General features: G+C 31.5%; 2 protein-coding genes across 2 annotated transcripts; both read right to left on the reverse strand.

The window, feature by feature from the left end:
- Nucleotides 1–5800: 5800 nt before the first annotated feature.
- Nucleotides 5801–9388, reverse strand: LOC140878114 (protein CNGC15b-like). The gene is made up of 7 exons (XM_073281720.1): nt 8529–9388; nt 7892–8438; nt 7586–7798; nt 7158–7450; nt 6965–7076; nt 6641–6877; nt 5801–6514 (listed from the first exon to the last, which is right to left on the reverse strand). The coding sequence occupies exons 1-7, from the start codon at nt 8555–8557 to the stop codon at nt 5801–5803; spliced, it is 2145 nt and encodes a 714-aa protein (XP_073137821.1). The 5' UTR covers nt 8558–9388.
- A 119-nt stretch (nt 9389–9507) lies between these two features.
- On the reverse strand, nt 9508–12028 carry LOC140881372 (30 kDa ribonucleoprotein, chloroplastic). Its single transcript, XM_073286632.1, has 5 exons — nt 11601–12028; nt 11005–11106; nt 10552–10899; nt 9957–10078; nt 9508–9807 (listed from the first exon to the last, which is right to left on the reverse strand). The coding sequence occupies exons 1-4, from the start codon at nt 11964–11966 to the stop codon at nt 9998–10000; spliced, it is 897 nt and encodes a 298-aa protein (XP_073142733.1). The 5' UTR covers nt 11967–12028; the 3' UTR covers nt 9508–9807; nt 9957–9997.
- Between the last annotated feature and the right edge of the window lie 423 nt (nt 12029–12451).

The raw sequence follows: 12451 nt of genomic DNA on the forward strand, positions 1-12451 counted from the left end.
CGAGGCTACTATGAGTAGCTAAACAAGTTGTCTTCTCCTCTTCAAATGAGTTGATTTATGTAATAATATTATGTCTGAATAATTTTTCTAAAGTCTCTTGTTCTTTCATGTTCATATTTTATAATTAAATTTATATACCATACGCCTTAAAGTAGAAAACGAATTAAGGCTGTGCTGGGTGTCGTTGAAGGAGCTTGTGCAGAAACCATCTGTTGCGACTGGGTGGTTAGAGTGTAAGGAGCACTTCGTAAAACTCGGCAGGTATGACCCGACGACATTATGGTCAAATAGGTATTTAAATTTGATTTACTTTACGGAAGCATGTTGGACCCTAATCTAAAGTATATAGGCTGGAAACCTTGCGCAACCAATAGTTCTTCACGACATGAACTAGTTCGATAGGTAAAACCACGCCAAAGTACAAAAGATTAGTTGAATACTTGTTTAATCAAAATTGGGGACCACTAGGGAGTGCAAACTAAAAAATTTGAATGTAGGGAGTTAGGAGAAATTTATGTTTAGGTTTAGGGATTTTAAAATAATTACCCCTTAACCTTTTGTAAAAAAAAAGTAATTATTATTATATACATAAACCCTTTAGTTAATTAGTTTAATAAATATATATATATATATATATATATATATATATATTTCTACTATAAAAGTATGAATGATGGGCAAAGTTTTTCATTGTGAATTTATAACTTTGCCCCCAAATTGTGTAGGAATCAAAAAATATTTTCTATTTCTTCTACTATAAAAGTATGAATGGTGGGCAAAGTTTTTCATTGTGAATATATAACTTTGCCCTCAAATTGTGTAGGAATCAAAAAATATATATGGGCAATTATGGAAAAATGAGGTAAAAAAACAAGGGCAAAAAAGAATTAAAAATTTAGTCAAACCTTAGGAGGTGATTTATTGCATAGTAATGAATATGGATTTAACTTTTCATTTATATCTAATTATTACCTAAAAGTTAATTATTGATAAACTATGTATACTATATAATATAAAATTTCACACACAATATTTGGCTAATATTTTTATAATGTAAACTATTTTACTTTTGAAAGGTGAAAAAAAATCCGAATGTTTATTGACTACTAAATGACACAAATCGAATGTCTAACGGCTACACACCATAAAAAAATTGAGCAGCAATATTGTTAAAAATTAAATAAATTTTTTTTTATTTAAATTAGTAATGAGATTAATTAAGAGTTATTTTTTTAATTAATTTGTTCATTAGCCTATTTTCTTTTAATTTTTTTCACATTTTAAATTTATTCATTAGCCTATAACTTCCACTTTACTCCTTTTCTACTAATAATTGTGCCAAATTGTCACAAAATTTGTTACACATAAATTTCATATGTTATTATATGATTTTTTTCATTTCATCCATGTATTTTCAATACTCCAATATAAATTTTGTAATAATATTCGATCAAAGAATAGATTATTGTAACCGAAAAATTATATTAAAAAGTTTTGAAAAATTAATAAATATTTATGGTTAAAATTAGAGTAAAATTCATTTTGATACACGAACTATTGGTAAAATATCAAATTGGTACATGAACTATTGAAAATGGTTTAGTTGGTACATAATCAATTTATAAAGTCAATTTTACCCTTTATATACATTATTTTAAAGTCTAATATTTTTGTTAAATTAAAATAGATACACATTTTATTTTTCAAAATTATTTTACTAATAGAATTATAAGCATAAATTTAAATTTATTTAAATTTTATATTATAAACAAGGGATCGTACTTATTGTACGAAACATTGTAAATATTAATTAATACAAACATGTACATACACATATATATAATGATTGATAAATTATATATTCAAAAATAATATATATTAAAAATATATAATAAAAGATATTTTTAGGTTTATCTATGTTATAATATTATTATTTATATTAATCAAAATAAAAATGATATATATGTGTGTGTCTTTTTATTTATGATCTACAAATTTTACGTTGAATACTTTTTCGTATACTTGATATATAATCATCTTTTTATAGTATAGTAATTAGTAAATATGAATTTATATTTATAATTATAATTAATATAATAATTTAAAAGACAAAAATATGTATGTAGTTCAATTAATCAATTTAATAACAATATTCAACTTAAAAGCAACTTAAATAAAGTGCAAAATTGACTTTTAAGTTTGATCATATACCAATTAAACCATTTTCAATAGTTCATGTACCAATTTGAAATTTTATCAATAGTTCATGTACCAAAATAATTTTTACTCGTAAAAAAATTTTATAGCATTTTGAAAAATTCTGATAAAATATTTTAAATAAATAGAAAAAAAATCCAAAAATTCAAATTTGTTTCAAATAGTATATTAAAAAAAAGTCTTGCAAAATAAATAAATGATTATAGTAAAAATTATATGGTATTTTCAAAAAATTTATTTTTTACTATAAAAGTATGAATGTAGGAGTAACGTTTTTTCATTGTCTATATACATATTTACCCTTTTGTTCTATATAAATTATATAATAATGAGTAAAGTGGAAGTTATAGGCTAATGAACAAATTTAAAATGAGAAAAAAATAAAAAGAAAATAGGCTAATGAACAAATCAATTAAAAAAACACTTAATTAATCTCACTATTAAATTAAATAAAATTAATTTATATTGAATTTTTAACAGTATTGTTGCTCAAATTTCTTATGGTGTGTAACAGTTAGACTATAATATTTTAAATAAGTAGAAAAAAAAATTCAAAAATCCAAATTTGTTTCAAATAGTATATATATTAATAAAAAGTCTTGCAAAATAAATAAATTATTATAGTAAAAATTATATAGTATTTTAAAAAAATTTATTTTACTATAAAAATATAAATGTAGGAGTAAGGTTTGTTCATTGTCTATATATATGTTTACCTTTTTGTTCTATATAAATTAAATAATAATGAGGGTTATATAAGTAAAATGACAAAAAAAAGAAACAAAGATGGAAAAATACACAAAACAATTAGGTGTAATAATTTTTCACATATAACTTTTCATTTAAATGGAGTCTATTTAATTTTATAAATTTTAATTTACTTTCTTTCTACTATTAATTGTGTCAAATTATCAAAAAAATTTGTTATACATAAACATATGTTATTATATGAAATTTGAGCAGCAATACTATTAAAAATTAAATATAAATTATTTTATTTAAATTAATAATGAGATTAATTAAGAGTTTTTTTAATTAATTTGTTCATTAGCCTATTTTCTTTTATTTTTTCACATTTTAAATTTGTTCATTAGCCTATAACTACCACTTTACTCTATTTCTACTATTAATTGTGTCAAATTGTCACAAAATTTGTACATAAATTTCATATGTTATTATATCATTTTTTTTTCATTTCATCCATATATTTTTCATTAAAATTATTAAAGATAATAAATATTTATTTTATTAGATTGTGTATTATTTCGATTAACATAAAAATGATTAGATCTTGGAAAATAAAAACTTCTATTTATTAAAATTATTAAAGATAATAAATATTTATTTTATTAGATTGTGTATTATTTCAATCTAAAACAATTAACATAATAAATATTTTCACTCTAAATTTTTTATTTTGTCCTTAGATTGTGTATTATTTCGATTCATTGTATATATGGAGATTTTCTACATAATGCTTTAAAAATATAAAAATTGATATATTAAGTGAATATATATATATATATATATATATATGTGTGTGTGTGTGTGTGTGTTTGGAAAATAAAAAATATTTTCACTGAAATTATTAAAATAAAATCATGTATATTTAATAATCTATTACCTTACCTATCTAAAAGTATGAATAAAAGAATAGAGTTTTATCATTGTGAAATAACAATTTTGTCATTTTATTTACACTATAAGTAAGGTCATAATTAAAGTTTATAACAAATTTTTTTGATAATTAAAGTTTATTTGATTTTTATTATGAGGCCGTGAAAATTTCAATAATTATAAAATATAATAAATAAATATATTGTATAAACAAAGTCTCACAACGTGCATCGCACGTGCTGTTTACTTATATATATCAAATGCTACGTTAGTAAGTGAAACGGGTAATGGTGTTGGATAAATTTACAAACATCATTATTCATCAATTGGATAAAATTATCTTTTTTAATTATTACAAAAGAAAATAATCCGCCCTAATATTACAGTGTGTAGCACAATTGCACGTAAAATTTATTACATTTAAATTGAGTTATTTGCACCAATCACCCCTGTGAAATATTGAAAATGCACATTTCTCCCCTGCAAAATTTTAATAGGCATATTCAACACTGATCTTTTAAAAAATTAGCACACTCACCCCTTCAAATGAGTGATTGTTGCGCACGCTCCCCTCATTCAACTGGGCAAAGATTTTGATATTTTTTGAACCAAATATCCCTGTGAAATATTAAAAATGCATATTTGACCCTTGTGAAAATAATTTTTAAATTTATTCAACTCATAATACACAATTTTTAATAAAATCTAAATTTATTATCATTAATTAATTATTTTCTAAAAAATATTATTACTTTATCCTGATATCATTATTTTATTAAACTCACTTCGTATTTCCAATTTTTCCATTAAACATGCATTCATAAAAAAATATTTAAATAATTTCAAGCACCAAAATATTGAACTAAATTGATAAGTTCAAACATATTGCTTTTTCGATTTAGGATTATATATTATTGAACCAAAATTTAAATTTTTCGATAATATACATTGCACAATTTGTAATAAATAATAAAAAAAATAGCATGCTTATATAATTCTAAATTGAAAAAGTAACATTCATGAACTTATTAATTGGTTCAATATTTTGGTATTTTTAGATATTTAAATCCTTATTTATGAATCATGTTTAATGAAGAAGTTGAAAATACGAAGTGATTTGATAAAATAATGATAACGAGATAAAGTAATAATTTTTTTTAGAAATAAATTAATTATAAATTATAAATTTAAAATAAAAAATAAAAACAAATAAAATTAAAAATGTTTGGTAATTATCATGCACTTATCATTTTGATTTAATATTTTGGTACTTTTAGGTATTTAAATCTCGTTTATAAATGCATTTTTTATGGAGAAGTTGGAAACAAGAAGAAAGTTTAATAAAATAATTATAACAAGATAAAATAATAATATTTTTTAGAAAACAATTATATAATCATAATAAATTAAAAATAAAATTAATAAAACGAAAAATGTTTGCTAAATATTTTATAATTAGATTTTAATAAAAATTGTGTATTATGAATTGAATAGATTTAAAAATTATTTTCACATGGGTCAAATATGAATTTTTTATATTTCACAGGGGTATTTGGTGCAAAAAAAATATCAAAATCTTTGCCCAGTCGCATGAGGTGCGCGTGCGCAACAATTACTTATTTGAAGGGGCGAGTGTGCTAATTTTTTAAAAGGTCAAGGCTAAAAATGCCTATTAAAATTTCACATGGAAAAAGTGTGCATTTTCAATATTTCACAGGGTGTTTGGTGCAAATAACTCCATTTAAATTTGACGTATAATTTTTCTAGCAATCCCTCAAGTCTATTGTCTTAAATATTTTGAGGGATAATGATATATATATATATATATATATATATATATATATATATATAATGATGATTACAAATTGCATTTAGAATTATAAAATTATTCATACGAAAAATCTTTAAAAAATGTATTTATGATAATTTTGTAATTTTAAATTATTTTATAACCCAACGTTACAACTTACCTCTCAATTTCATCAATAGAGAAATCAGGTTCCACGGGCTTCTCCAACACATCAAGCAAATCCATTTGCGAGTTATTCCTCAGGCTTCTAGCCCTCCAACTACTACTACGACCCACCTTTGCAATTGCAACACATGTAGCAAACTCCGACGCTCTCGCCGGCAAAGAACTGCCACATCCCACCATCCATTGCGGCCGGGCCGCCACGACCCTCTCCCGAGCCTTGAGCTCTGCCGCCTCCCTCCTCCTCTTGAGCCTAAACCAAGCTGCTTGTATAAAACAGGCAGCCCACATCCTCCACTGGTGTGAATGAAACCGGAACTTATGCTTCAGTTGCTTGCTATGCAGTTTTCGAAACTGCGACGTGACGAACTTCACGTCCTCAGCCACAAGAGCGAAAGCCTCCACCTCCGTCATGGCCTTTACGGTTCGAGTTGATGAGGGTAGGAGAATGCTTGGGCGAGGATATAGAGCCCAAGAGAGGAGTTCTTCCCCGCAGAAGTCTCCGGTTCCGAGTCGACACGAGTTGAAAAACCCGGTTCGACCTCCATTGGTCGTGTAGGATTCAAGATGGCCTCGTAAGATGAAGAGCATTTCGATCACGGGGTCGCCCTCTCTCATTATGCAAGTTCCAGAAGTGCACAGAACAGGCCTCAATCTTTCACATATTGCATCAAGTGTGCAAGAATCCATCTCATCAAACAGAGGAACCTATAATGATACAGTACTTCACAGATTGTGAAAAATATAACTAGCTCCTGCTGGTCTAACCTGAAAAAAATACTCACATTTCCTTTTCTTGATTTATATGCTAAGATAAATAAGATGGAAACTTACTCCTCGAACAAGATCGAGACAAATGTGGTGCTTGATGTCTCTTCGGAGATCCAAAGGAAGACCTCGGAGGATACATTCCTCGTCGACTCCTCTTGCTGCAACCCATCTAAACAGGTCGTGTTTTCGCACTCTCTCCTTTAACTTGTGGGGAAGTTGCCGGTGATGCATCCATTGTTCGGTGTCATTTCTTCGAACCCTCCATTCCTCTAGTCTTGCGGTACAAGATTGTAGATACGCCTATTTCAGACAATCACCATGTTTTCAAACAAATCAAAGTTTACAGTGTATCAAGAGGCAATGCAAAATATTAATCATGAAACTTACTTGCATGTTCCCTATAAGCAACGCAAAAAGCACCAAACCAAGAATTGCAATGGTTACCGCGAAATTAATCTCCCCAATATAGGTAGTTGTCATCAGATTCTGTCCGATAGAGCTGCAGATGATCGTTGTGTAGGTGATAACTAGTCGAAATCAAACGGGAATATCAACATAATAATACAAAAATTTGGCCTACCTCAGATTTCGTAGTCCCCACCAGAAACAATATGAGTATTTGTTGAAGAAACTAGCCGTCGTCACACTATAAGTCAGTGCATCGCTGTAAATTCCAAAGTCATAGAAATCGCTACCAGGACCACAGAGCACTGAAATGTTGCTTGATTCAAACCAAGCCCTCCTACCAGAATCGTCCTTCGTTTGACAGTCGAAGTAGAAGTATTGACAGTTTGTTTGTTGAAGATCACAGATCTTTTTCCAGCACTCTTCAAGCCTCTGCACTGCAAGAAGGTACCAGCACGAACCTATGACCTTAACAAATAGTAGTCGATGAGATTAAGAAAATAAGCCAACAAATCAGTATACTTTTCTGGGCATGATTATGCCAAGCAAATATTTCATAGCACAAATATGTTTCAAGAAACCTGCGACGAGTGTGAAACTTACATGACTTGCCAGCATAAAGAGCAAGAGATTGAAAGCTGCACCAGCCCATGCAGCTTCCACCACCACACCAGCTGTCTTGATGATTTTAGATGAAAGAGGAAAAATAAGATACAGCCTCAAAAGGAATTGAAACATTATTGTGATCCGAAAGCCATGTTTCGCACTTATCATAGTCGAGCCCCTCAGTGATGGTAACACAGCCCAAATTAACACCTATATATGAATAATAATAATCATCATCACCAGCTGTTTGATTCATTCACATAAAACTGAACAACGTATGTTGTGTAGCCGTCTAAATGTTACCTGTGGAAGGGGTAGAGCACCCAATAAGTGGATCCAGAAATCTCTATGAAGATATCTTGAAGCTATCTTTGAAGAACTGATAACAAGCTCTCCTCGCCCAAATACGCGAGAAGAAGGTGCAGTGTAAGCTGTTCTAAACTGAACAAAAATCTGAATCACGTAAATTGCATCTACCAGTGACCGAACAACGGTTAGAACAATCTCAAAAGTAACACTTGCTTGCATACACGAGTCCTCCTTTACGCTTGGAAGGTAAAAGAATAAAGGGTCAACAAAAAGAGATGTGAGACATGATAGGAGAAAAATTTTATTCCATCTGCTTAAAACGTGCCCTCGTGGATCCAGTATATTGTTATTCACCTTCTCATAGTCTTCTGAGAAAACTCTGGATAGTTTCTTGTCCTGAAACAATCTGCCAGACGCCTGAATATCAGGTTTCTTGAGGTGATATGTGGCTGTTTCTTTACCCGTCTCGATTGTGATGAAGGCAGCAGAGCCATAACATTTTGGTGGACAACACTTTGCACCTTCAGGATCATCTTGAAATCTGACAACATAGATAAAATATAATGTCAAACATTATTGCAACTCAAACACTGAGATACATAGAAAACAAGATGAGGATTTTTCGGACCACCTTATTGATTTTGAATTGGCAAAGCTCATGTTTCTATTGTAGGATATGTTTATGCTTTCAAATTCAATCCCACAGTACCAGGTTCGAAAATTTGGCCAACTTAGTGCTATGTCATGGATTGTCACTTCGGATTTCTCTTCGAGAAAAGAAAATGACTCATACACAAAAACTTGTGCTACTATTCTTGGATATCAAATGCCAGAAAACAAGCATCCAGGGATACGTAATGTGAAAGAAAAATGATAAAACATGGAATCGGGTGTTTCTGTTTCGACGAGTTGTCAAATTCTGGTTTTTGTAATCTTTTTCATGCCCTTTGATTTTGGTTCAGTTGTATGAATCTTGCGAAATCTTGAGTTTGATGATTATTTTGGTAGTATGGGTGATTGAAATGGATCAGCTGCAAATGAAACCAAAAATTTTCTGTCAGGAGTGTGCTAAAGACACGGCTCTGGATCCCTTCCCAAGCATAACTGAGACAAAACTTGGAATTCTTCACATAATTGTCTGTTTTAACAGCCACTCTTTTGCCCTTATTTTGTCTGATTAGTTCATGATTTAGGCCACTTGTTATTAGCATTCTAGAGGAAATGTGCCGTGCACCAAATGTATGGTAAGTCATACTTCCCTAGCCATCATTATCTTTAAATTTGAACAAATGAATCAACTAATTATCAGTAGCAGTTTTATGTAGCTGTTTGAGGGGTTATTAAAGACCTCAAATTTCATATTGCACAAGTGTAAAATGTTGTTTAAGCTCCCCGATCCAACCTAACTGGCCCGACATCAATTAAGGTTTTTATGTTTTCCACCTGAGAAGCTAAATCCGATCTCAGTCTGACTCATGAGTATTGCTTTTTCATGCAAGGGCAACCTTTGCGTCTGATTCCCAAACCAATCCATCCTAAATTTTCCTCAGAGGCCGGTACACTGAGCCTTCGAGGGGGCGAAAAGAGATTAGTCTTTCTTTTAGCAATAATAGAATAAAGCTACCTGCATATTCATTTCACAATCACAAAATCCTTGATAATGGTACACCATGAAGGCTAAATCTTATCCAAAATTGCAATTCAAATGAAATGGTGCCCAGTGGACCGAATAGTTCACATACAGACATTGCAAAAAACTTAAAACCATTCAGGATCCTGTTAGACAGGAGAGCCAAAATATGAAGTTGCAACTTAGAGTGCATAAATATAAAGTTCGTGAGATTTATATCGACCGTCAGCTCCAACAGGAATGTAGCTGCAACCCTTGATTCCTCCTCCTCTACTGAGCTCTGTTATACAATGAGAACTTATATTTAGTTAACATGGACTAAATAAATTTTGTAAGATAAGGCAGAAGAGTACAAACTACATATGAAAAGGAAAAATATGGGTGTGATGGTTATCCTCGAAGAAAGTACCAAATATCTGAGGTACATACCCAAATTTACTTTTCCATAACGACTGTGAAAGACTCCCTCCCTAAAATTGACGCCTTGGACGAGAGTCACGGGAGTCACGGGATTCAGCAGCGCTAACTCGGATAGGCCTGCCATTAAGGTCCTGTGCCAAGAATTTTCAAATAAGATAGTCAGTATAAAAGAAAAAATACTACACGTGCACCACATAATTAGCCCTAGCAGAAGGCCAGACCAGATTTCGAACCACTTCTGAAAAAAATGATGAAAACCAGACATGAAAAAGGAATTTGGGCCATGTTTATTTACCTATGTTGAATCATATATAACTTGATTATGTCAAGATTATCAAATATTAAAGGCGTTCACCACTGGCAAAGTTTGTATCAAATGTTTATCAAAATAATTGCTGGAAAAAGATTTGTTTCTAAAATTAGAACCTAAGTTGTTGAAAGTGTTCAGTATCAAGCATAGGCGGAACCAATCTTGAAGTACGTATACTGAGCACAAATAAACAAAAACACATAGTGCAACCACCATGAGCTTTAGGTGAAAAATATATTCAAGGAGCTATGCACCAATGGCCGAGCCATGTCATTTTCAGAACATTGTACTTACAGATCCATCCAATGACTCGATGGCATTGTTCACCTCATCAGGAGAACTGAGAGTTACAAATCCAAAGCCCTTAGATCTACCACTGTCTCTGTCGTACACCACCCTGGCTTCCTTGACCTTTCCTTGCTCGCTAAACAAGGTTTCAAGTGCAAGATCATCTACACCCCATGAAAGGTTACCCACATAAACTCTGTTTGAATCACCAGAACTCGTCCTTCCCCTAGGTCCCCCCGGACCCCCCCTAAACGAGGAATTTTCCCGAAAAGAGGAATTTTCCCTAAACGAGGAATTTTCCCTTTTGGCTGGTGGTGGCCCAGAATTTACCCTCAATGGTCTTCCCTGCAATTCCTGTGATATCATTTGCTATGGCACATCAATTCCAATTGCCTAAAATATAATTTTAATTCACAACCTTCATAAAGATTAAGTACGGTGCACTCTACGGAAGCTTACATATCCATTAAATTGTTGAACCGCAGCTTCAGCTTCTTCGATCCTAGACATGGTCACAAAACCAAAGCCCCTGCTTCTTCCCGAGAGCCTGTCGTAGATAACCTGCAAATTTCACAAGTTCCATGAGTAAAATCTTTAGTAACAGTATTTTAAAAAATTCTTCAGTACCCAATTCGACTAATGAATTAAGGCAAAGTTTACAGCAGTAAAGGGAAATGCAGACGTTTGTGAATCGTTTGAGCCTAATACATGCATTATGCTTACATAGAAATGTCAAACTGAATCAACATAAAAAAAAATCGAGCCACGCAATAGAAAGTGCGTCAAAATAAAGCTGGCATACAATAATAATTTATAAGCACAAACAAGAGAAGGGTCAGGATTCAGCAAAAGTAGGCAATTTAAAGCGATACAAGATATCAATCCCAAGAATTTAACAAAAACTCGAAATTGAATGGGTCGGAAACTAGAATTCTCCATTGAATAGCTGCGAGAAGACACATTTCAACTAGAAATAACCAAAGCTTTACAGCAAATCAAGAGGTATAGCGCCACGTTAACCAGTAATAACAGCGTCCAAGTAACAAAAGTATTACCTCAACCTCCTCGACATTTCCGGCCTGCTGGAACAAGCCAGCAAGAGCTGCGCTATCAACATCAAAAGGCAAGTTCCCCACGAAGAGCTTCAAGTCAGGCGATAAATTCGCCCGGCCCGGCCCAGAAAAATCATCTTCATCCAGGTCCAAATCTGACGAAAACGCAACCTTTCTCAAAATTTTGGAAGTGGTAGTCGCATGGTTGCTGTTAATTACGCCAAAGTTGCTGGCGGAAAGCGAAAGATTTGATTTAAGCAGTGGTTTGATAGTGAATAGCCCGAAAGAAGATGGTGCGGCGGCGGCGGCGGAGGAGTGGTGCGAAAGGGTTTGGGGGTTAAGGGTGAGGAAGTGGAGCGAGGCAGCCATAGCGTGAGAAGATAAGGTTTCTTCTGAGAAATGGGGTTTTTGGTTTTGGACGAAAAGGGTTTGGTACTATATATTTATGGATGGAGATAAAGGTTCTAGGGCTCAAGATCAGCCAGCCAATTACTATATATGCTCTTTTATTATATATATATATATAATAATAATTAAATAAAATTAAAAACAAACAAACACTCATGGATTGGTATACCAGATACGAGTAGACTCGATTGAAATCGAAAATCATAAATAATAAAAATACTAGTATGTCTATTGTAAGATTCGTGGGACGAGCCAATTGTGTCACGATAATTTTTGTGAAAAATAATATTTTTGCATGAATAAGATTAAATGTAACGTCCCACATTCGACAATTGTCTATGTTGTATCAAAATCAATCTTTTCAGCGTGTTTATGTTTTCACTCTCACACATCCTGAGAAACTTCTGAGGCGGTCACTCATCTTATAATTACCGGGGCACCCATCC

This window comes from Henckelia pumila, chromosome 2, assembly GCF_033568475.1.
Source record: "Henckelia pumila isolate YLH828 chromosome 2, ASM3356847v2, whole genome shotgun sequence".
NCBI classification, from domain to species: Eukaryota; Viridiplantae; Streptophyta; class Magnoliopsida; order Lamiales; family Gesneriaceae; genus Henckelia; species Henckelia pumila.